Source organism: Aplysia californica, unplaced genomic scaffold, assembly GCF_000002075.1.
Source record: "Aplysia californica isolate F4 #8 unplaced genomic scaffold, AplCal3.0 scaffold00068, whole genome shotgun sequence".
Classification (NCBI taxonomy): Eukaryota; Metazoa; Mollusca; class Gastropoda; order Aplysiida; family Aplysiidae; genus Aplysia; species Aplysia californica.
The window spans coordinates 582423-605180 of record NW_004797338.1 but is presented as its reverse complement, the minus strand read 5'-3'; the positions used below and the strand labels follow the sequence as shown (position 1 = coordinate 605180).

At 37.8% G+C, this 22758-nt stretch overlaps 1 protein-coding gene across 13 annotated transcripts in view; it reads left to right on the top strand.

Annotated features, from left to right (window-relative positions):
• Positions 1–22758, top strand: part of KLC2 (kinesin light chain) — an 80206-nt gene that overhangs the window by 35679 nt on the left and 21769 nt on the right. For 10 of the 13 annotated variants that reach the window (XM_035968569.1, XM_035968564.1, XM_035968562.1 and 7 more), the window contains 9 exon segments: positions 715–943; positions 3323–3410; positions 11228–11329; positions 12067–12150; positions 12995–13084; positions 16258–16357; positions 16872–16921; positions 17843–17913; positions 20386–20494. In XM_035968569.1, the coding sequence (XP_035824462.1) occupies positions 715–943; positions 3323–3410; positions 11228–11329; positions 12067–12150; positions 12995–13084; positions 16258–16357; positions 16872–16921; positions 17843–17913; positions 20386–20494 (923 nt within the window). 13 annotated transcript variants of the gene reach the window in all.

Below are 22758 nucleotides of genomic sequence, written 5' to 3'. Positions count from 1 at the left end.
AATGCTTTAAAATTATTCCCTGAAATTGTCTTTTTTCCAATGTTTGCTTCACCTTCTTATATTTTGACACAGTTTTTTTTTTGCCCCCTGTCTTGCCGTCCTTTGTGGTTATTTTCACGGTCCCCTGATTTATGTCTTTTCCTATTTCCTTTTATGGCTGCTGTTCTTCTCTGCATACATATGTGCCCCGTCCCTATATATGACTTGATCCTGACATGCTTTATGCCTGACCTGTTTTGTATCTCCAGTACTACAAAAATCCCCCCACAGGTTTCAAGTACAAATGGATTTACTGTTTCATTTATTTTAAAAAATCTTTTTTGTTTGTTTTTGTTTTGTTTTGTTGTTGTTAATTTATTTTGTAATATTTTGTAAGATGATTATGGAACTTTTCCTGATTTAGCAATAGAACTATGTATGTAGTGAACTGGAAGGAACAGAACACAGTTGATGTGCTGTTTCTGGATAATGTATTTAACGTTTTTTTTCTTTCTTTCTTATCGTTTAGTCTCAATGTATTTTACAATGTTTACAATTTTATCATACAGGTGTGACACCTACTCATTCTTATAGTTTTTAAGTTGGTTTTTTTTTTCTTTCCTTGTGAAAATGAGCCTTTGTATCTCATTTTACATGTTTTTGTTTTAAAATCATCTTGTTCCATTGTATTGTGGTGTTCCATAGAAGTTGAGTGGTGACCATTTCTGTTCACAGTGCTCTCTCCATCACAACCCAGTGCAATGGCGCATGCTGCCAGTGGCGGGTATGAAATCCCCGCTCGGTTGCGCACCCTTCACAACCTGGTGATACAATACGCCTCTCAAGGTCGCTATGAAGTGGCTGTGCCATTGTGTAAACAGGCGCTGGAGGACCTGGAGAAGACCTCAGGGCATGACCACCCCGATGTGGCCACCATGCTCAACATCTTAGCTCTGGTGTACAGGTAAGTCATTTTACTTCTTTTAAGTTAACTGATTCTCTTTGAACAACAAGTATCGTTTTTTTTTTTTTCAATTAGTAAAAAAGAAGGGAAAGTTACATTTTCAGTTTTCATATCAGTGTAAATAACATAATCTCTAGAGTCTGAAAAATATCTTGGCATAATGATTGTATTTGTTATGTGGAGATGTTATTTATCGTATGAAATGGAAATGACTGTTGGAGTGCTTCTCTTTTTGTATGTATCCACTGAGCGTATTTGCTGGTAGCTACAGAAGAATTTGCAATCTATTTCTGTTACTTGGGGTGGGTACTTGGTCATCAGATGACTGTATCTTCATTGGTTTTGTTCACAGTTGTTTTGTTTCTCTCAGCGAATACGTTCTCTTTCAGAAGTGGTTGGTTTAGGTTTGGTTGTATGTTTAATTATCACTGACAGGACTTGCAGTCATTGTGATTGATTGGCACAGGGATCAGGAATGAGTCATCATTTTGTGGTGTGCTGTGAACTGAACCTGTTGGATTCAATTCAATATTTATGTGATAATGGGTGTTCAATAACCGACAAAAAGTGGTTTTACATTTTCTGCGTAGCCAAAGCCTTGTGGGTCCTGTTTAGTCAACAAACATTTAAGCAACACTTATATCATGATGGTGCAAATATGACAGAAAATAAATACAAAGTCAGTTCTTATGTGAATATGATATGACTGATAGAATATTCCTTATTTTGTGGAGAAGAGTGGCCCGTCGGTCAGATAGGAGGTCACTGCATGCTTGTTTCAAGTTACTAAACTTTAGGCCTGTTCTAGTATTCCAGACATTACAAGTACAGATATGATTTGTTTCAAACCCCACTCTTTGCATTTAAACAGGGGTGTGTTAATGGTTGATGTATATTGGTTATAAACCTGAATTATTCACATGTAGTCGGGGACTTTAAGCTATACACATGGGTTCTGCCTCACTTCAATACAACAGGGAGGTAACTTGATCTGCAACATGGAAATATGAGTCCAATTTATGTAGGGGTCTTTTCTCTAGTTTTTCTTGGAATATTTTCTTATAGCTCTGAGTCCTGACAGAAGATCCAGTGCTCAGTTTTCAAAATGACCTACATAGTGTGTGGTCAGGCATTATACTTCTACCTGGACCTGATCTCAGGCTTGGACACAACCGCGTCCGTCATCTTGACTGGTCGGTCTCCCTTGTGCTTTTGTTGTTATCTCTGCATCTGGCTTTTCACAAAGCATTGCTCAGTTATGTCAGTTACTCTCCGTGGGATAATTGTTAACTGGACCAATCTCTGCTGTAACTGAAGCTATTGTATGAGGTGGTGTTATGTTTCCTCTTTACACTTTGCGAGTGGTTAGAGGGTGCCTCTTGGAGATCTTTCTTCTACACAGTGCTGCTGTTGTTGTATCTGCCTGTCTGTCTGTCTGTCTGTCTGTCTGTCTGTCTGTCTGTCTGTCTGTCTGTCTGTCTGTCTGTCTGTCTGTCTGTCCATTTGTCTGCAGTTTCTTTCTCTGAATGTGGTTCTTTTACATTCTCCTCACAAACGGCTAACATTGTAAGTTAATGGCAGTAGCCATGGTGAGTTGGTGACCCACAACATCTGTGTCTGTGATGCATCATTGAAATAATGTTTTTCCTTTCTTGACAGCATGTGTGTGTTTTATCTTTAGAACTAAAGCTCATTCTTTATAGACTGTCCTAAGACTGTATTCTCATTTGTTTTAAGCTATAGAATAAGAGCAAGAGAGCTCTTTCTTTGGAGCTGTGTTTTCTGATCTGTTTCATGGAACTAGAACTCATTTTATGTTTAGTCTTAGGCGTATAAAGCAGGAATCTATTCAGACTTGAGTAGTTTTAGCTGAAGGCCCCCACCCCGCTTGTCTTCACTGGACTTGCATGCTGTTCCAGAGATCAAGGCAAATTCAAAGAGGCAGGCAACTTGCTACATGATGCGCTAATCATCCGAGAGAAAACCCTTGGCATGAGCCATCCTGCTGTGAGTTTCTACACGCCCATAGTTTTTTGTTGGTTTTTTTTGTAAACACTGCGTGATCCTGAGTGATGCTTATAGGGTATACCTGTGAACAGTGGGATTTGCAGAGGTTTGAACTGTCAGAGTAACAAAGTATGATGTAAAATTCTCATTTTGAACACAAAATGTCTTATGCATCCCACTCTAGCAGATGTTTCCTAAAGCAGTTATTTATTAACTAAACTTTTGAATTTCCAGCATGGCCGAGAGGAGCAGAGCATAGATGACTAGTTCTATGCATTATGGTTGTCCTCTACTGTATATGTGATACCTATTTGATTGTTGACCTTGTGTTTATCTGCCCTCCTGGCAACTTCCTGTCCATCTCTCGTGAAGGGACCAAGGGAAGTACAAGGATGCTGCTAATCTACTGAACGATGCTCTCAGCATCCGTGAAAAGACGCTGGGCCTCGACCACCCTGCCGTGAGTTGTGCCTGCCTGGTCCGGCCTGGCTGGCAGTTAGCTCCCCTCCTCCTTCTCCTGCATGCCAGTTACAAGTCTGGTGTTGCATGTTGTGTCGGAATATTGCCTCGTCTGTTGGTTCTCTGTGTTGAAGCTCTGTGTTGTGGCCCTAGCAGCTACCCTCTTATCACTGCTGTCTTGTACGATTAGGAATCAAAATGAGTTAAAAAATTGGAAACAACCTGCATGGCTTGATATCCACCATGCAGTGTAGTCTTGAGAATTGATCAAAATACTTACGTAAATTTAGAAAACATAAATGTCCATATATTCTATTTTCTTTACCGTGTGGCTTTCAGAACTCATTGAAACAGATATTTAAGTGCTTTTTTTATTCTTCTTCTTTGCAAAACTGATAGAGACATTTTTTAAAATCAAGCACAGTTGTTCAACATACTTTTGTCTGAGGAAAGAAAAAAACGAAAAACAAAGGAGATGTGTACATTAAGTCCTTCATGTTATGTAAAGTTTCTCATCTTGACAATAAACTTAAACAGCTTGCAGGTCATTTTTGTATCTTAAGGATCCGATCTGTTCTTAGTTGGTTGCAGGTTTCATTCTATAATGTGGCACAATAAGTTTCTATGAATTTGTCAGTAGTCTAAATGTTTCCTCAATAAAGTGCAATAAAGGCTACTTTCACACCAGAGGCTCAGCAATGTCAGATTTTGTCACTGTTTTAAATTTTAGTTTGGCTTTCTTTGTTTTGACTGTTTTTAGTATTTTGATGATTTGAACTCTCACCGATTCTTGGTGCTATTGTTATTCAGTGGTATGTATTTATGGGTATGTTTATCTAATTATATGTGAGCGTGCCTGGTGAAAGGTACCAAAAGACGCATTTGCTCGAACCGAGATATCCGGCTTCAAAGGTCAAAAATAGAATTTTTGACAAAAAGTAAGTTCCACTAAATGGATTCTTTAGCCAGTCCTTTATCGATATTTACAAGGACTTGAGTTTCTTTTACTTTAAAATACACGTTTAAAGATGTTATATAATAACACGAGGTATATTGCACAATCCCCAAAACTGTGTAAGAAAATTGGTTTTCCGAGTAAACATTGCTGATGGTTCTCTTGTCCTTTTATAAAGTCAACCCGATCACATTGCATACCAAAATTTAGGTCATTTTCTCCGTTCTCTAGTGGTGAGTAGTGTGAAGGCGTAAACAAAGCGAAGCTTTGCGTATCCATACCCTTTTTGTTTTTTGGAGAGCAAGTTGTATCGCATATTTCTTCGCTGCGCAAACCTAGATCTAATTTCTTGAAAATTCTTGCTCATGGTGGTGGGGATTTTGTTTTGAAGACGTAATGTAAACATTTTGAAGCTGTTCTTTTATTATATCTGCTTTTTAAAGTTGGTTTGTGAGTAGCGAATGTATTGTCAGGTCGTCTCGAATCGTAGATCTATCTATTTGAAGCAGAAACAATGGAGAAACTTTAAAGCCGTTTTTCTCAAAACTTTGTTTCCGTATCCTGCCTTACAAAATCACCCATATGTCAAAAAACTACTGAAGATATCTTAAAAATTCAAAAAGCATATTGTTCAGAAATTAATCCTCTTCATGAAAATGAAAAAAAAATAAGATATCTTAAAAATTCAAAAAGCATATTGTTCAGAAATTAATCCTCTACATGAAAATGGAAAAAAAATGGGATTCTTCATAATGCGTCATTTGGCACCTTTCACCAGGCACACACACAAATGTCTCAAAGAATGCCTTGCTAACGGAAATCATTTGGGGGGGGGGGGGCAAGACTTTTTTTCTAAATAACATTTCATTTATTGAATAACATTTTGTTGTAAGTCTCAGGGTTCAGGGCTGCGTTTTGTTAACTTCTTCTTCTGCATGATTGACAACTTAATGCAGGATTGGAATTACTCATGGGTAGTTTCGTTGTCTTGAACAGTAAACTGCATGCCTATCTATTGTACTTGAGAAGCTTAGGAGTTCAAAGAATAGGGACAATTTATGGGGACAAATGGGGGGGTGAGGGGGGGGGGGGGGGGGTGCAGTGCAAGTATGGAATTTATTTTGTATGTGTTCACGGTTTATTATCGTTGTAACATTGTCTGTTCATTAAGTGGATTTGTGTATTTATTTGTATCATTGGTGCCTAGTTTTGCAAACCAAATGAAGTTCTTCGTTTCTGTATTGTCCAGAACAAGTGTTTATGAGCACTATGTGTTCTGCTGTACTTTTCATGTTGCTTGTGGCATTCTGTCTTACTGTTCTGCTTGATGCACTCTGGAAAGATCTGTCCTCGGTAGTCTTGACCGTGGTACATGTGTACAGTGACCAATGCACCGTCCGTCTACACTTGTAACAAGTAGCACTGTGATGTTCTCCAATCTCACAAAGCAAGCACAGATGATGTGTCCGCCCTCCAAAATGTTGCTTTTCAATCAAGAGAGAGTGACTCACTTTCTCTCACTGTTTAATGAATGTTGTTGTGTCGGTGTTTTGTAACAGAACCAAAGCTGTTACTCTTTATATTATTCTTCATAGTGTTTTAAACTATTTTTGTGTGGCCAAGGCAAGAGGCTCTAGATGTACTAAAACTGCTCATGCTTTCAGCATGCTTTGCATGTTCTAGGCATGCTGCAGTAGGCTAAACTGGTTGACAAAGCTTTGAGGTGATAACTTCCCAATGACCCCTTTTATGAGCTAGTACAGTTAGGGAGCCCTTTTTATGTGCAAGAAAAAGTGTTAATTACCCTATGCATTTATAACGAAGATGTAATTAGGTTTAGTGGGAGTGAGGCAATAAGACATAGTCCTTTATTTAAATGGGATTGGCAGACAGACAGAAAGGTCAACATTGCTGAAAATATGGTGGGGGGGGGGGGGGGGGGGGTGTCATAAGCTTTTAGATAATTATGGTTTTGCTTTAGTTTAATGTGTGCTTTGGACATGAAATGTTTTCTTTCAAAAGCTATGTATGTTTCAATCTAATGACTTATCCATATGTGAAGGGTCAAGTCTGTTTCTGTGTAGAACTCTGCTTCTTCTTGTTCTGAGCTGCGACAGCTGATTGATGCAGATGGTTTCGCTCTAATAGAACAACCCATTTTTCTTTTTGAGCCTATTTTGTTTTACCCCAGATCTTTATTGTCTTTTGTCTTATTAGTGTTATATAACTTATGTACTCCTACATATATATATATATTGTTATATATGTTGAGTTTGCCTTTTTTTGTATGACTAAATGTTTGCTTCTGTTCTTGAATGTCAACAGGTTTTTCATGTGTCATTCCTTTTAAAATTCTTTGTTAGAAAGCTTTCTCTGTGTAAGTCTGTTGTTTAAAGATTTTAAAATAATTGAATTTCCTTTTGCTTTTTACATTGTGTGTACAGTAAACAAATTTAAGTTATATTTTAACACCTTTTGAACACAGGAATAATGCTGAATAGCTATCAGCTGTTGACACTGATAGTCAATGGGGGAGGGTCATATTAACTCATTCTCTGCCCCTTACCGATATATCGGCAGCGTGACCGCACCATTTTCACCCATTACCGATACATCGGCACAGGCTATACTCTATACTTTATTTAATTCGTAAACGTTTGATCCATAATTTTAAGTTTTGATATAAATAAATTTCAAAAGTAGAAACTTCCTGCAACAAAATTTAATGTCTATAACTACGTAAGTTGGTGGAAAGTTGAAATTGTTGAAGTATTTTATGTGGTGTGTTTGTGAAACCAAGACACGAAAGATGACCACACCCATTTCTAGTTCTAGCTATGTTTTCTGGGTCTGGTAGTAAACGACCCTATAGGCATATAACTTGTAAAACAGACTTGGGAATTTTTATTTTGTAAAATTGAGGACAGAGATGAAATTGTCTTAGAATCCTTAGCCCTTAGATTCTGATTCGGGCGATGCTTGAATCGAGAGTGAGAAGGGTGAAAGACGTAATTCGTAGATTTAATTAAATCTACAGTGACAGGAAAGAGGATAGTTGGAGACAGGGAAGTGAGTGAATATGCTTGGAAATGAAAGGGAAAGAAAGCCAAGATAAGTGAAAATCAAGAGGATAATAACCTAGATCTAGGTCTAAATCTAAATCTAGACTTGGACAAGCAAGTGCAACTCTGGCAAATTTTGGTTCATTACAACTTTTGGTATTGTCACAGTGATGTTACAAAATTGATCATAAAATGTGCTAGAACTGCACAATTTCATACCTTTTTTTGCATGAACAGGCAGGGAATTGAATGTAACATTCATTTTATGAGCATAGGAATTTTTAAAAAAATACAAATTTTATTATTTATATTCAAAGTCTGAAATTTAGTCTGTCTTTTTATTAGCTCCCATGTGATGTATGTGTTCTCTGACAAGTATCAATTACGTCCTTTGCCTAATCAAATATCTTTTTACACATTTCAATGCTACGTTTTATTACCTTTCAAAATATAAGTGACACTACCTACTTATTATTTCATTTTACTTATGAAAATCTTTCCTGAACATACACACCTATCATTCATGATTGGATGCACAGAGAAAACCAGTGAAAGCTGGTATAAAAATGGGTAGAGAATGAGTTAAGACGGTTGATACGGTGCACTTCCCTTAATTTGTCCATGTCCTGATTAGATTTTCATAATAGAAGAATACCCAAAGTAACCGGATAACAGGGGTTAAAGTACTTTTGAAGTAAGTGGATTTGTGTATTTATTTGTATCATTGGTGCCTAGTTTTGCAAACCAAATGAAGTTCTTCGTTTCTGTATTGTCCAGAACAAGTGTTTATGAGCACTATGTGTTCTGCTGTACTTTTCATGTTGCTTGTGGCATTCTGTCTTACTGTTCTGCTTGATGCACTCTGGAAAGATCTGTCCTCGGTAGTCTTGACCGTGGTACATGTGTACAGTGACCAATGCACCGTCCGTCTACACTTGTAACAAGTAGCACTGTGATGTTCTCCAATCTCACAAAGCAAGCACAGATGATGTGTCCGCCCTCCAAAATGTTGCTTTTCAATCAAGAGAGAGTGACTCACTTTCTCTCACTGTTTAATGAATGTTGTTGTGTCGGTGTTTTGTAACAGAACCAAAGCTGTTACTCTTTATATTATTCTTCATAGTGTTTTAAACTATTTTTGTGTGGCCAAGGCAAGAGGCTCTAGATGTACTAAAACTGCTCATGCTTTCAGCATGCTTTGCATGTTCTAGGCATGCTGCAGTAGGCTAAACTGGTTGACAAAGCTTTGAGGTGATAACTTCCCAATGACCCCTTTTATGAGCTAGTACAGTTAGGGAGCCCTTTTTATGTGCAAGAAAAAGTGTTAATTACCCTATGCATTTATAACGAAGATGTAATTAGGTTTAGTGGGAGTGAGGCAATAAGACATAGTCCTTTATTTAAATGGGATTGGCAGACAGACAGAAAGGTCAACATTGCTGAAAATATGGTGGGGGGGGGGGGGGGGGGGGTGTCATAAGCTTTTAGATAATTATGGTTTTGCTTTAGTTTAATGTGTGCTTTGGACATGAAATGTTTTCTTTCAAAAGCTATGTATGTTTCAATCTAATGACTTATCCATATGTGAAGGGTCAAGTCTGTTTCTGTGTAGAACTCTGCTTCTTCTTGTTCTGAGCTGCGACAGCTGATTGATGCAGATGGTTTCGCTCTAATAGAACAACCCATTTTTCTTTTTGAGCCTATTTTGTTTTACCCCAGATCTTTATTGTCTTTTGTCTTATTAGTGTTATATAACTTATGTACTCCTACATATATATATATATTGTTATATATGTTGAGTTTGCCTTTTTTTGTATGACTAAATGTTTGCTTCTGTTCTTGAATGTCAACAGGTTTTTCATGTGTCATTCCTTTTAAAATTCTTTGTTAGAAAGCTTTCTCTGTGTAAGTCTGTTGTTTAAAGATTTTAAAATAATTGAATTTCCTTTTGCTTTTTACATTGTGTGTACAGTAAACAAATTTAAGTTATATTTTAACACCTTTTGAACACAGGAATAATGCTGAATAGCTATCAGCTGTTGACACTGATAGTCAATGGGGGAGGGTCATATTAACTCATTCTCTGCCCCTTACCGATATATCGGCAGCGTGACCGCACCATTTTCACCCATTACCGATACATCGGCACAGGCTATACTCTATACTTTATTTAATTCGTAAACGTTTGATCCATAATTTTAAGTTTTGATATAAATAAATTTCAAAAGTAGAAACTTCCTGCAACAAAATTTAATGTCTATAACTACGTAAGTTGGTGGAAAGTTGAAATTGTTGAAGTATTTTATGTGGTGTGTTTGTGAAACCAAGACACGAAAGATGACCACACCCATTTCTAGTTCTAGCTATGTTTTCTGGGTCTGGTAGTAAACGACCCTATAGGCATATAACTTGTAAAACAGACTTGGGAATTTTTATTTTGTAAAATTGAGGACAGAGATGAAATTGTCTTAGAATCCTTAGCCCTTAGATTCTGATTCGGGCGATGCTTGAATCGAGAGTGAGAAGGGTGAAAGACGTAATTCGTAGATTTAATTAAATCTACAGTGACAGGAAAGAGGATAGTTGGAGACAGGGAAGTGAGTGAATATGCTTGGAAATGAAAGGGAAAGAAAGCCAAGATAAGTGAAAATCAAGAGGATAATAACCTAGATCTAGGTCTAAATCTAAATCTAGACTTGGACAAGCAAGTGCAACTCTGGCAAATTTTGGTTCATTACAACTTTTGGTATTGTCACAGTGATGTTACAAAATTGATCATAAAATGTGCTAGAACTGCACAATTTCATACCTTTTTTTGCATGAACAGGCAGGGAATTGAATGTAACATTCATTTTATGAGCATAGGAATTTTTAAAAAAATACAAATTTTATTATTTATATTCAAAGTCTGAAATTTAGTCTGTCTTTTTATTAGCTCCCATGTGATGTATGTGTTCTCTGACAAGTATCAATTACGTCCTTTGCCTAATCAAATATCTTTTTACACATTTCAATGCTACGTTTTATTACCTTTCAAAATATAAGTGACACTACCTACTTATTATTTCATTTTACTTATGAAAATCTTTCCTGAACATACACACCTATCATTCATGATTGGATGCACAGAGAAAACCAGTGAAAGCTGGTATAAAAATGGGTAGAGAATGAGTTAAGACGGTTGATACGGTGCACTTCCCTTAATTTGTCCATGTCCTGATTAGATTTTCATAATAGAAGAATACCCAAAGTAACCGGATAACAGGGGTTAAAGTACTTTTGAAGCAGGGGGGGGTGGGGGGGGGGGGTGGGGGGGTGTTGGTGTTGGGTTGGGTTGACTTTTGCAGCCATTTGCAGTCCAGTTATCTTTTAAGAATTGCCTCATTTTTCAGCTTTTGTGCTTGATATACTCTAGCTATTTTAACTTGATGTTGATTCCGTGATGTAGAGGGCAACGTGAATAAGATAAAATGAGAAGCCAGTCTTTGTTAAGATAACGCTGCTTGCTTCAGACCTTAACATTTGGGTATTACTGGAGTAACATTTTAGAATTTATCAGAGCGTTCTGGGGTACTCTAATAGCAATTTAAAATTAACCATTACATTTTGGCTTTATTGAAAATCTTTTTACTGTTTATCATAAGTCTTTCTTTGTTCTTTTAGTTGAATAGTTATTTAGAATTTATGTTGTATGCATCTTGGATTTACTTGAATAGTCATTTAGAACTGTTGTGGTATTTTGTTGTTTTAAATTGAATTGTTTTCTTGAATATGACTTTTGACTATCATTGTTTTGGCCAGGTTGCTGCCACCCTGAACAACCTGGCTGTTCTCTATGGGAAACGTGGCAAGTACAAGGAGGCAGAACCCTTGTGTAAACGGGCCTTGGAGATAAGAGAAAAGGTCAGTGGTGATGGCAAGGAGTGCTGTGTGCACACACCCCTTAGAGTTCTTGTGTGGTCCCAAATTAAAGTGGAATATTCCCACAATGTTGTCTGTGTTTTTTCTGTGTATAACATTTAGGCAACAGATGGTTTACCAGCTCATGAGGGTTTAAGGAGAAAAAAATTTGGTAACATGGTATATAAAATGTTGTGTTAGACAGGCTACTGTTGAAAAAGTTCTGTTACTACTACCTATGAAGAAGTATATTTATTTATTACTTCTGCTTGCCTCTTGACTGCTCTGAATGAATTTAGAACATTGACTTCCCATTTCTGTTAGTGATGCAGGGCCAAACAGAAGGAATAACAGTTTTGTTTTGCAGCTGATTTGCTTGGAGGTCCCTTGTTTTTTCCTTGCAAGTTTAAGTTGCTTGTCCTTTGCTAGATTTTTTCTTCGAAAGAAGCTATCCCCAGTTATTTTGTTAAGGGATTATTGGACATTGAATAAAAAATATGCTTTTTCGTATTAAGAAAAAGAGTTAAATAGTCTCATCATTATTCTGCACGAGTCTGAAGAGACACTGAACTCGCAAAATGAAGTTTCAGTTGTGATCTTCAACATGGGAAGACGGTAGGGATAACAGCATGGAGGTATTTTCTTAGCTTTAGTTATTTCTGTACTGTTCTCTCTTCTGATCATGGATGGTTTTTTATTCTCAATATGTAGTAAAGAAAAGCATTTTTTGGACATTTCAGGTGCTGGGCAAAGATCATCCTGATGTTGCCAAACAGCTAAACAACCTGGCCCTTCTATGCCAAAACCAGGGCAAGTACGAGGAGGTAAGGGTTCCCATTCTGTCTCAGCAACATATTTTATCATGAGGAATTGAATATTACATTTCTAGGACTATCGACACTTGATAAGTTTAGTGTTGGACAAAGTTTTGGTGGTTTACTTGTCATCAGTTGCTTTTGGTGACTGTCCATAATGTCTTTGATCTCTCAGAGGCACTGTTGGTTTCGATCACAAACTGAAGAGATCAAATGATGGATTGTAAATACTTGACCCTCTCATCAGCACAATATAGATCAGTTAGGAGGCGGGTTGCTTTGACCCTACCTGTTGGGCCAACTTACACTAAGTGAGATACAGAGTCCCAGTAGAAAGCGAAAGAAGTGTGATAAAATAGACTGTCGCACTCTTGAATTGATCTGGAGTCTTTTTCTTGCAACAGCATAAGAACTTATCATGTAGCCACAGACACATGAGTCCAGAGAGATGATTATGAGGTTTTTACCTTTACTTTTGCCTAAGTGATAATGTTTTGAAGTATGATATTGATTACACTTTGTTTAGTTGGAGTGTGTGTTGCTGATCCTCTCTATCGCAAAGGAAGACTAGAGATTGAGGTGGATGCAAAGAGTAGAAATCTCTAAGAGTATATCTAGGAGTTTCTCCTGTAAGATGTTGTTCATATATCACGTTTCCAGAATGGACTGGCAAAATGTTGTTATTTGAACTTATGGCATGCTCTGTTGTGTCAAGTTTGATATTTTCCCAGAGAGCTTGATGTGACGATCCATTGAATGGCGGAGAGCTGACTACACCTGGATGCTGTGAAATGTCGTAATTCAATAACCACAGGAGGGTGTCCTTTGTGCTAAAACTGTTTGTTGGTTTCAGGTGGAGCTGTACTATCATCGTGCGAAGGAGATTTATGAGGGAAAGCTGGGGCTTGATGATCCCAATGTAGCTAAAACTAAGAACAATCTGGTAACTACCTGGTAGTCCACTCCATGCCCCTGCTGGCCACTGGGCTGTCAACAGTGGACTACTGTTTTCGATGTTTCTCGGTGTTGATTGGTTTTTAGATGTTTTTTTTTTCTCTGTAGTATTTATTTCCGAGAGATGGAGACAAAATGGTGATAGCTTTTTGTTTTGAGAGTAGAGTAGAGCTTATCATTTATGTTGCCTCTGAACTTGGGCTTCAGATTTGTGTGCGAAGCTGAAGCATGTGCGTATAGGTCAATTTGAAGCTAGCAAAATACCTTGCAGAGTGGCACACATTTATTTGTCTCTGCAGTCATCACAAATTTTATAAATGATTTCAGTATAATTACAAGAGCTTTCTTTTCAGATTTAGAAGAAAAAAAGTATTCCCTGTGTCCTTGTTTTTGTGATAATTTTTGCTACAGAGGACTGATGGCTAACCTCACCTCTCAACTCTCCAAGCAGCTACCATTTTGCTCCATTATTGGATTTTGACGTCTCAGTTCTTTTGTCATTTTCATTTTGTGCTTGCATTTGGGTGTATTCTTTAGTTCCCTTCATATACTTTAATGGAATTTGGTTTTGTCAAGGCTCTTCTTTCCCCCTACAATGTGTGTCTAATACAGGTCTGAATTCCACGGGGACCCCACCGTAGTAGAACAACGTGCATCTTTCTCTTTACGTTCTTGTCCCTTTTAGTATGTGGCCAGTTTCATAATTTGCTGGACGTCAGATTTTTACTTGCCAAAGGCCACAATAACACTGTTCATTGCCTGACCTGGGAGAACTCACTGTTTAATTCAAGCTTCTTAACCGTATGTAGATTTTTTAAACAATCGTCTCATTAAAAATCTGTGAAGAAAGTCTATTCTAGAATGAAGTTCATTACACATTTTTCAGCGCCTTTTTTCATTTTCAAAACATTCTCTGAGAGACTAGTGTTATGGATGTAAAAATCAGTCATGATCGAGATATATTGAACGTGGGCTGCAACAATTCTAGTTACAATGCAATTTAATTATGTCAACCTTCTCCTCATTGTTTGACATGTCAGCAGGTAAGATGAGTAAGCATACAAAAGGGATTTCTATCAGAATCATTATTTCAAAAGTGACATAATGATAATATGTTCTTGTTATGTAAAAATCTGACATATGGCACCTCAGTTATCTGTACAAAATTACGCCTTTCACAGTTGTTTTTTGCCACTGTGTAATGACCACCACTCAAAGCTAAAGAAACTTGAAAGTGAGCCTTGCTCAAAGGGAAACAAAGAGTCGTAATCCAGAAGTTTCAGATATGTTTCACCATCACTGTCTGTGGGGCTCATATCTGAGAGTTTGTTTTTTATGTAGCTGATTTTTTTTGATTTTTTTCGTTATTTTTCATTCTAAGTTCAAACTATTTAATAATCCAAGTTTTTTTTGTTCCCCTTTTGCTTTGAGTGGTCTCTGTGGGCTCACTTGGTTCTGTGCAAGGAATGCTCGTCACAGTCCAAGGACACATTCTGTGTGTGTGTGTGTGTTTGTATGCCACTGTGTGATTTTTGTTTGGTTTTTCTTTTCTGCTTTCCATTGTTTTGTTTTGAATGGAGAATGTTCCGCTTCTTATTTGCAGGTAACTTTGTGTACATTTATTGAGTATTTCTCTTTCACTGTAGCAATGTTGTCACTGGTACTTCCTTGTTCCAGGTGGAAAAATATTACCTGAGAGCTTTAGAAATATACAAGAAAAAGTTGGGACCGGATGACACAAATGTTGTGAAAACACTGAATAATTTGGTAAGGTGACTTTGTTTGCAAAGTGTATCATTATCAAAGTTTGTTACCTTCCTTGGGTGTGGGAGGGAGGGATGGATTCTGTCAGTTTTTGGCCATCTTCATGATAGTGTTTATTACTGTATAATAGCTCTGTGTGCTGCTGCAGATACAAAATAGCTATTTTTTTCTTAATGATTTGTTGGAAGAGATCTTTAATTCATCAAGTGGTTGAGCTTTTCGAGCATGTTTGTAAAATAATCTAGTCTGCATTGTACTGCACAGTCTTACATTAATGTACCAAGAGGTGTTGTTATTATAACATTTCAATTGTAATGGGTGTTTTTTTTTGCTTTGTGTCTTTGCTATGTGTTAGTATTGAGAGATGTCAACAGGTTTATTTCTGTAAATTCTGAACTTTAATCATACGGCAAAATCATTGTAGAAAAGATAAATCCTCACCCCCTTCCAAATCTTTGACGTCCATTAAAACAATATTATCTGTAAAGTTATTCTTGACGCGGATAGTGTTCTTGACACTGCATAGTACAATTCTTTCAACCCTTTTTTTTCCCAGTAATGTGTGATATATTTATTTTACAAACTTGTACCTTATTACACTTCTGTTGACTTAAGTACAAGTTTTCTCTAGACAGGTAATATCAAGAGGCTTCCTTCACGTTAACATCAGAAATGCTGTGTGTGAATTTAAAGCATGGGCTCTTTGTTCACATTATACATTGAGAGGAAGAAAAGGAATTTATAATCTCCCATAGTAATTAGTTACACTGAAACAAAATATGATGTAAATTTCAACACTGAGACTTCCTGGTCTCAGAGCTCCTCCAATGCAGGGATATAAGTGTGTTCCAAGGCCGTGCCTGCCTGGTGATCCTACTAATGCAGTGTAAATGTGGCAAAGCATACTGGCTTGAAATGCCTGCATGATTAAGTAAATTCCCCTGTGATATAGATATTCTGTAGCATAGTGGTAAATCCCATGTGTTTTACCATGAGCAGCTCTGATGTATTCTCCTTATATTTCTAGTTTACTGTTCTGTTGATAATAGCAAATGTATTGTTAAACGCAGTTGAGCAGTATTATTGGGTTATTAACCTCGGTGAAAGTCTTCCATTTTGTTCTAGTTACATTTTAATTTGTAGAATATTTTAGCATTTTTTGTTAAGAGGGGAGGGGAGAATGAAAAGGAAATTGTAAAAGCTGGCTTTTTTATTTTGCTTTTACATTCCTTAAGATTACCTATGTATCAAAGATTTAAAGTTAGAAGATGGATCATTCCTTGTAAAGGTACTATCTTTGTGGATACTTCTGTAGGTGTGATACATGCCTTTCACTAACTGCTGCTCTTAAACTAGATGTTCTGATCAGTCTTGTTTTGTGTCCACCCATCCCCACAGGCATCAGCATATATGAAACAAGGAAAGTACAAGCAAGCAGAGGCATTATATAAAGAAATATTGACAAGAGCACATGAAAAGGAATTTGGAAAAGTTGAAGGTAAAAAGCTGAAGTATGGATAATTGAAAAAATTACGTCTGCCGCTTTACTGTATTTTATCTCGTGTAACTTTTTCTTGAGATTTCAGGAGTAAGTTTCCTAAATTTGATGAGTAATTTTTTATTTTTTTAATTTTTTTTTGGGGGGGGGGGGATGTTCCCAACTTAACTCTATTCATTTGAAAATGTTATCCTAATAATAATAAAGAGCGCTGGTATAGCTTTAATTCCAACTCAAAAGCAAGCTCTATGTGCTTTGTAATCTGCAGTAGATTCCTGTCTAAAATTGCTGAGATTATAACCCTTCGGATATTTAAAGAGTTTTAGCTTGTCAGCTAATGTGTGTTTGTAAATCTGATTTAAGAAATCTAGATCAAAGGTATTTATTAATGTTTAGGAAACCTTTGTTGACCTTGTTTCCATGGAATATTGTGTTGTTTGTTGCTTTGCTTACTGTATGTATTACAGTCTTATAGAAAAGCAATTGAACAATATGTGTGCTCTTTTTTGTTCAGGTGAAAACAAGCCTATATGGGTGTGGGCGGAGGAGAGAGAAGAGAACAAGGTAAGGAGGGGGGGGGGGTGTCACTGACCTGGTACTGAGCCAGGTGGTAGGAGGTTACTTATTCTGTCAAGATGTTTATTTTGTCTGTTTTATGAGATATGATAATTTTTTAGAATAGAATGATGTCTAATTATGCATGCCTTTAAAGATGTTATCTCCCAGGTTTTCTTGTTAGTTTTAACTATTTTTAGTTTTAGTTTAAACCTTCGTTTTGATTGAGTCATTTAATGAGATCATTTCTCTTTGGGCCTCAACCCCTGTATTCACAGTTTCTCTGCCTCCTTCTAAATATCTATTGAATTAATTCAGCAATGCAGACTGATTGATTATTTATATTAACAAAAATGTTGTTACTGTTTTTGCTTACCCCGGTGATTGGTGTTTTGTTTCTTTTTAATTTTCTGCTTGGTTCAGAGATCACCCTGGGGGTCAGAATATAAAAACAAAATTTTTTAAAATTATTTTTTTTTTTTGTGGGTGGTTGGCGGGTGCTCTGGTGTGGCTTGCTCCTTCTTTCCTATCAAACATCTGTCGTCCTTATCTCCCCTCCTACTATTTTGTGTTTGTTACTCCTCTTGTAACACCTCTAATCTTCGGCACTTATATGACCTTGTGTTGCAAGTGCCGTTAAACTCTTACTAACTAAAAAAAAAGTTAATTTTTTGGGGTGCATTTTTGCTTTATAAGTGCTGGAAATTTATCAAAAAGCAAGTGATTAAAGGACACCAGTAGTAGGATGTACTTCCTTTCTTTCCTTCTGTCATTTCTGTCTGTCTGTCTATCCTTTTCCCTGCACTCAATGGATGTCATGGTGTCGATGTGTTTCTCTTTACTCAAACTCAAAAGATAAACAAATCTTTTTGTGTCAAGTTGTGTGAGAAAAAGACTTAAAGAGTTCCTTGGTTTGTTTATCCTTGACAGGGTAACGGCAAGGAAGACGGCCCTCCTCTGCCGGAGTACGGAGTCTGGCACAAAAATGCCAAAGTAGATAGGTGAGCAGGGAGGACAGATGGTCCCTTGTCTCTTCCCAGCCTGGCCTGAAATACATGAACATTTATGAAGGTCACAATGGAAAGTCAATCAAAGCCTCCTTACCAAATTGATAAAAAGTCCAGATTTTTTAAAAGTCAAGTCTCCTACTTATGATAATTTTTTGGTCTGTTGTATCATATTTTAAAAAGTGACTCTAACTCGGAGCTGAGCCTGTTGTTGCATTTGACAGTTTGTGAGAGTAAACTTGGGAAGTGTTGTACATTTTGAAGGCAATACCAATACCTCAATAATGTCATGGTTGTGACTTTGATCATTTTTCCATTGTGGTCTTCATTTCTTTCCTTTGTTTCTTTCCTTTTGGAGCCTTTGGGCACAATAAACTTTTCCCAGTAATACAAATAAGCTGGGTGTCTCTGAAGAGGGGAGCATAACTTGCTTTGATTTTTTATGACCATAAATCTGCCCATAGCATTGTGAAGTGTTAGATAATGGTATTTACTGTATTGGACGATAAATTTGGGGTAAAGGTGTTGATTGAGTTGCTTTCAGAACTTTCAAATTTCATGAAGACAATTGCTTTTTAAAAAAAAAACTGCATTGGGGTATAGCTCCCTTTGGAAGGTGCTATGGTGCAGTCTGTTGCTTCATTTTTCTTTTAATGTTGCCATTGTCTTGGTCTATTTTTGTTGAAATGAAAATGTTTTCAGGCTGATGCATTGTTTGTCAAATAGAATTAAGTGGATGGCAGTGGTCTGTATTAGGCCAGGGCAAGATCGATGGCAAAAAGACTCGAGGCCTCGATTCCAAAACTGAAAAAGAATCAAGGAATGGAGTCCGATTTTCTAGTTTGGAAGCTGCTTCAAGTGGGCTGTTTAGAGGCCATGACTTGAACACTGCTATAAATAGCTCTTAAGATCGAGACCTCGAGTCTCGAACTCTGCTTAAAATAGCTCTTAAGATCGAGACCTCGAGTCTCGAGTTTGACAGACGTGGCTGGCTAAGCCTGCGCGCGTGCCAAGACAAGTTGTGTTTGCGTGTGTGTGTTTGGGTGTGGGTGTGTATGTGTGTGTGTGTTGCCTCCCTTCTATCACTCTTGCCAATGCGTGGGGCATAGGCTCCTTCTCTCTTGCACCCTTTGCTTCCTGATATGTCAAAGCATGCTTTGATGACAAATGTTTTGTTATTGTCGACGTTGTGTTATTGTATGTCAAAACATTATTACAAATCATACAAACAACAGTACTGTGTTTTCGTGCTATTAAAAAAGTCCCAAGCTAAAGATCGACGTCCAGACATGATGACTCATTGATGTCAACTCAAAACACACAATATGATTTACAAAAGAATACGTGTACAGTGAAGATGAGCGGGGGTGGGGCAACAACATTCAAAGTAGCAGTAGCCTATGTGCAGCGTGGTTTCGTACTGGACTACACGGTAGACACGACAAGTAGGCCTAGGCCTAGTTTAGCATTCACTCATAGCGGGGAAGAGGAAGGTGGGGTGGGGTGGGGGGTTGCGTGAGACAATTGATAGTGACTGACTGGCAGTTTCTTGCCCCTACCTCACTTGGCCTACGAAAGTTCGTCCTGGGACAGACCCGTCTGACGTTTGAAACCTTTGAACTGGAGTTTAATGTACCGCACCTATTATTGGGACGTGACATTTTTGTTGCATTGAGTCCCGAGCAGTTGTGAATTGCTACAACATCGGTGGGACAGTAGACCTAATACTGTTTTCTCTTTCTCTTTTTTCTAATACGAAGCAACAGAGCACAGGCACATGCAACCTCGATTCATCCACCTTGAAGACAGTCTTGAATCTACATGTATCAAGGCCTAGTGCACGCCAAATTCAAATAGTGAAAAAAAAACATAAGTAAACAAAACTCACAAAATTTAATTTAACTTGGTAATGGGGCGTTAAAATGGGTTCCACGCGTAATTTTTGCTAATTTTGGGTCTCTGATCACGAAAATCTTATTATGTCTTAAATTTGGCCAGTATTTAAGAAATTTTTGGAAGGCATTTTTAACTCCGCCTAGGCCAACATCAAAGAAGCCGCCTTATTCGCCGGACCAGTCCTGTCCTGTTGCGGTGTCCATTTTGAAGCGAAATACTCGACTGTGGGGTGGAACAGCCCTAGGCCTATCCCACGACAGGACTGTAATAGTGCTGTAGAGATTTAGATTCTTGCCTCGATTCTCGGAGTCTAGGCTAGGAACCAGGCAAAAAAAAAAGGAGACGGGAGGCATCGACCTTGGGCGGACACGAAGCTTAGAGTTTGTGAACAAGATCGATTCTTTGAGTCCTCATTTGGACTCGAAAGAATAAATCCCAGAGTCAATCTTGCCCTGGCCTAGTCTGTATGATCCGAGTCACATTATTTGGAGATACTAAGCGTACCATATGTAAGTTTAGATGTGTAGCGAGTCTCAGAAAAGACTAACCATAATCTCTGTCCACTTCCAGCCCCACTGTAACCACAACACTGAAAAACCTGGGAGCCGTGTACAGACGCCAGGGCAAGTACGAGGCTGCAGAAACCCTAGAGGAATGTGCCATGAAGACCAAGAAAAACGTGAGTACCGTTGTCCCCCGTGTGTACGTGTGCGCGTGAGCGTGTTTGTGTGCACTTGCGTGTGCCATGGAATACAGAGTGGAGTCGGCCGTACCATCCGGTGTTGCTGACTTTGCAACTACCACTTTTTTCTTCGGAGGGTGAGATTTGAGCTGAAACACCAATTTATAAGCAGGAAATGTTTCTAGAATTATCTTTTTCTTTTCTCTTTTTCTCTGAAATGTTATAAGTGAAACAAGCAAAAGTGTAGTGAGCTTGATGTGATGATTACAAGGACTGTGTTTGATCCTGGTCAACTCAAATCTGCAAAGGTTGCGGTCGGATATGTGATGAAAGTTTGAATCTTCAAAGACGGAGAAATATGAGAATTCGCAGCACAAGTCACTGGAAAAATGCAGACAGCCTTGAATCATGAAATGTAGGCGTATGAATGTTTCATCGTTTCTGTTTTCTGCAGCAGTACATTGCATGTGAACTGATTTGTTACCATATGACTGATATTGTGTTTATGTTGTTGGAATATGAACCCCCTGCATTGCAACTATGGCTTTTGCTCTGATTTACAAAGTTTTAAAAAAGTTTGGGGGTTTTTTTTTAGTGTTGAATTTGAATTGATGTCCAATGAAAACGTTTTCATGTTATTTTGTAGGGATGGATGTGAATTTTCTTCCCTCTTCCTTGAGAGAGGGTTTTCTATTTCAACCTTCATGTTTGCTTGGTAAATTGCTCTTTCAATGTAGTGCCCATAACATTGCAAGTAGAGGGAAGTGGATGTATTACATTCATGCATAGAGAAACTTGAGGAAGAGGAAACATTGCAAGGAAGTTGAGAAGAGAAAAACTTTGGGTTTAGAAGTACCAAAGAATAATAAGAATGAAGCAGCTGTGAATTTGTTCTCAGGAAACCTATACAGGAGACAATTTTGCATTTACCTTTCAGCCACAATAGAGCTAAGACAGTTTCTTCATGCTAAGAGAAAAGTTACTGAAAGGAAATGTTGTTTGAGACATATATTGAACTTTGATCACATACATATTATTTTTTTCTCCCCGCTGTGGGTTCCCTCCCAACTGTCATCTCGTTTCTTTCAAACAAAATGATGCCAGTAGGTTTTTGTAGACTCACTCTGGATGCTGTTTCATGTGATGATACCATTGCTTACAGATGTACATGAATAACGTATGTGTTTATGTGGAGATGGGATTTGTTTTGTTGTTGTTTTTTACAGTCTTTTCCTCTGAAGAGATTTAGAGGAAAATTTTCACAGCTTATTTGAGTAGATGGTTTCTGGTGTCTTACTCTTTTTCACCCCCTTTCTTTGAAATAAAATGTCCCTACTTTCAAAGCCTTGTTGTAGATAGTTTTGTACAATACAAAAACCCTTGTTATGAGGAACTAAAGTGATGTCTGTGTGAGCGTGCGTGTGTGTGTATGTATGTATGTGTGGTGGAAAGATGATTTATATCTTGTGTCTCTAACATGTAGTAGCCGGGTCTAGTAGCATTGTTGCCCTTGACTGAGTCAGCTCACGTTGTGTCTGTGGAGAGACGCTACGCCAGCCGCATCCGACCTCACACCAACTGTTTACTGACTCCCACGGCTCTGGTACACAGTCCCAAAGACAACCCCTCCCTCACTCTTTGCTAACCTTTCTTCTTCATTCTATTTTTTTTTTTAGTATGTGCACTCAATCACTTTTCAGTTTTGTTTTGTTTTTGACTCAGATGATGACACCACATTAGAGGTTGTTTATTGAATGTTTGGATTATCACACATAGATTTAAGTTGACCTTGGCAACATGATCCTCCTTTGAAAATATACAAAAATTCTTTTGGCCAGTTGAAAATGATCATTAGTGTCTTTCTTACCCTTCTTTCTCTCTAATGTGTGTAATCTTCTTCTCTGGTTTCACCTTGAATGTTGAATTGTTGATGGGCGTTCCTATGGACTTGTGTCTTAAACACAATTGTCTAAGTCTTCCTCATCACATGTGTAGAACCCAAAATTTGCTCTAAACTGATTATGGTTTGATGCTCAGCTGTCAACTCAGGTGGTTGGGTAGAATGGGGCAACTGGTATGTCTTACTTCTTTATGTTTGTCAGTCTTTCTTTTTCCTGACGCTGAATGGCTGTTATTGTGTCCACGTCCATCTCTTTTTCTTGCCCCCCCACCCCCCAAAGAAACAATTAAAAACAAACAAGAACAACTTTCCCATTGCTGTGTATAAGTTTAGTGTTTATACATTAACCCCCCCCCCCCCC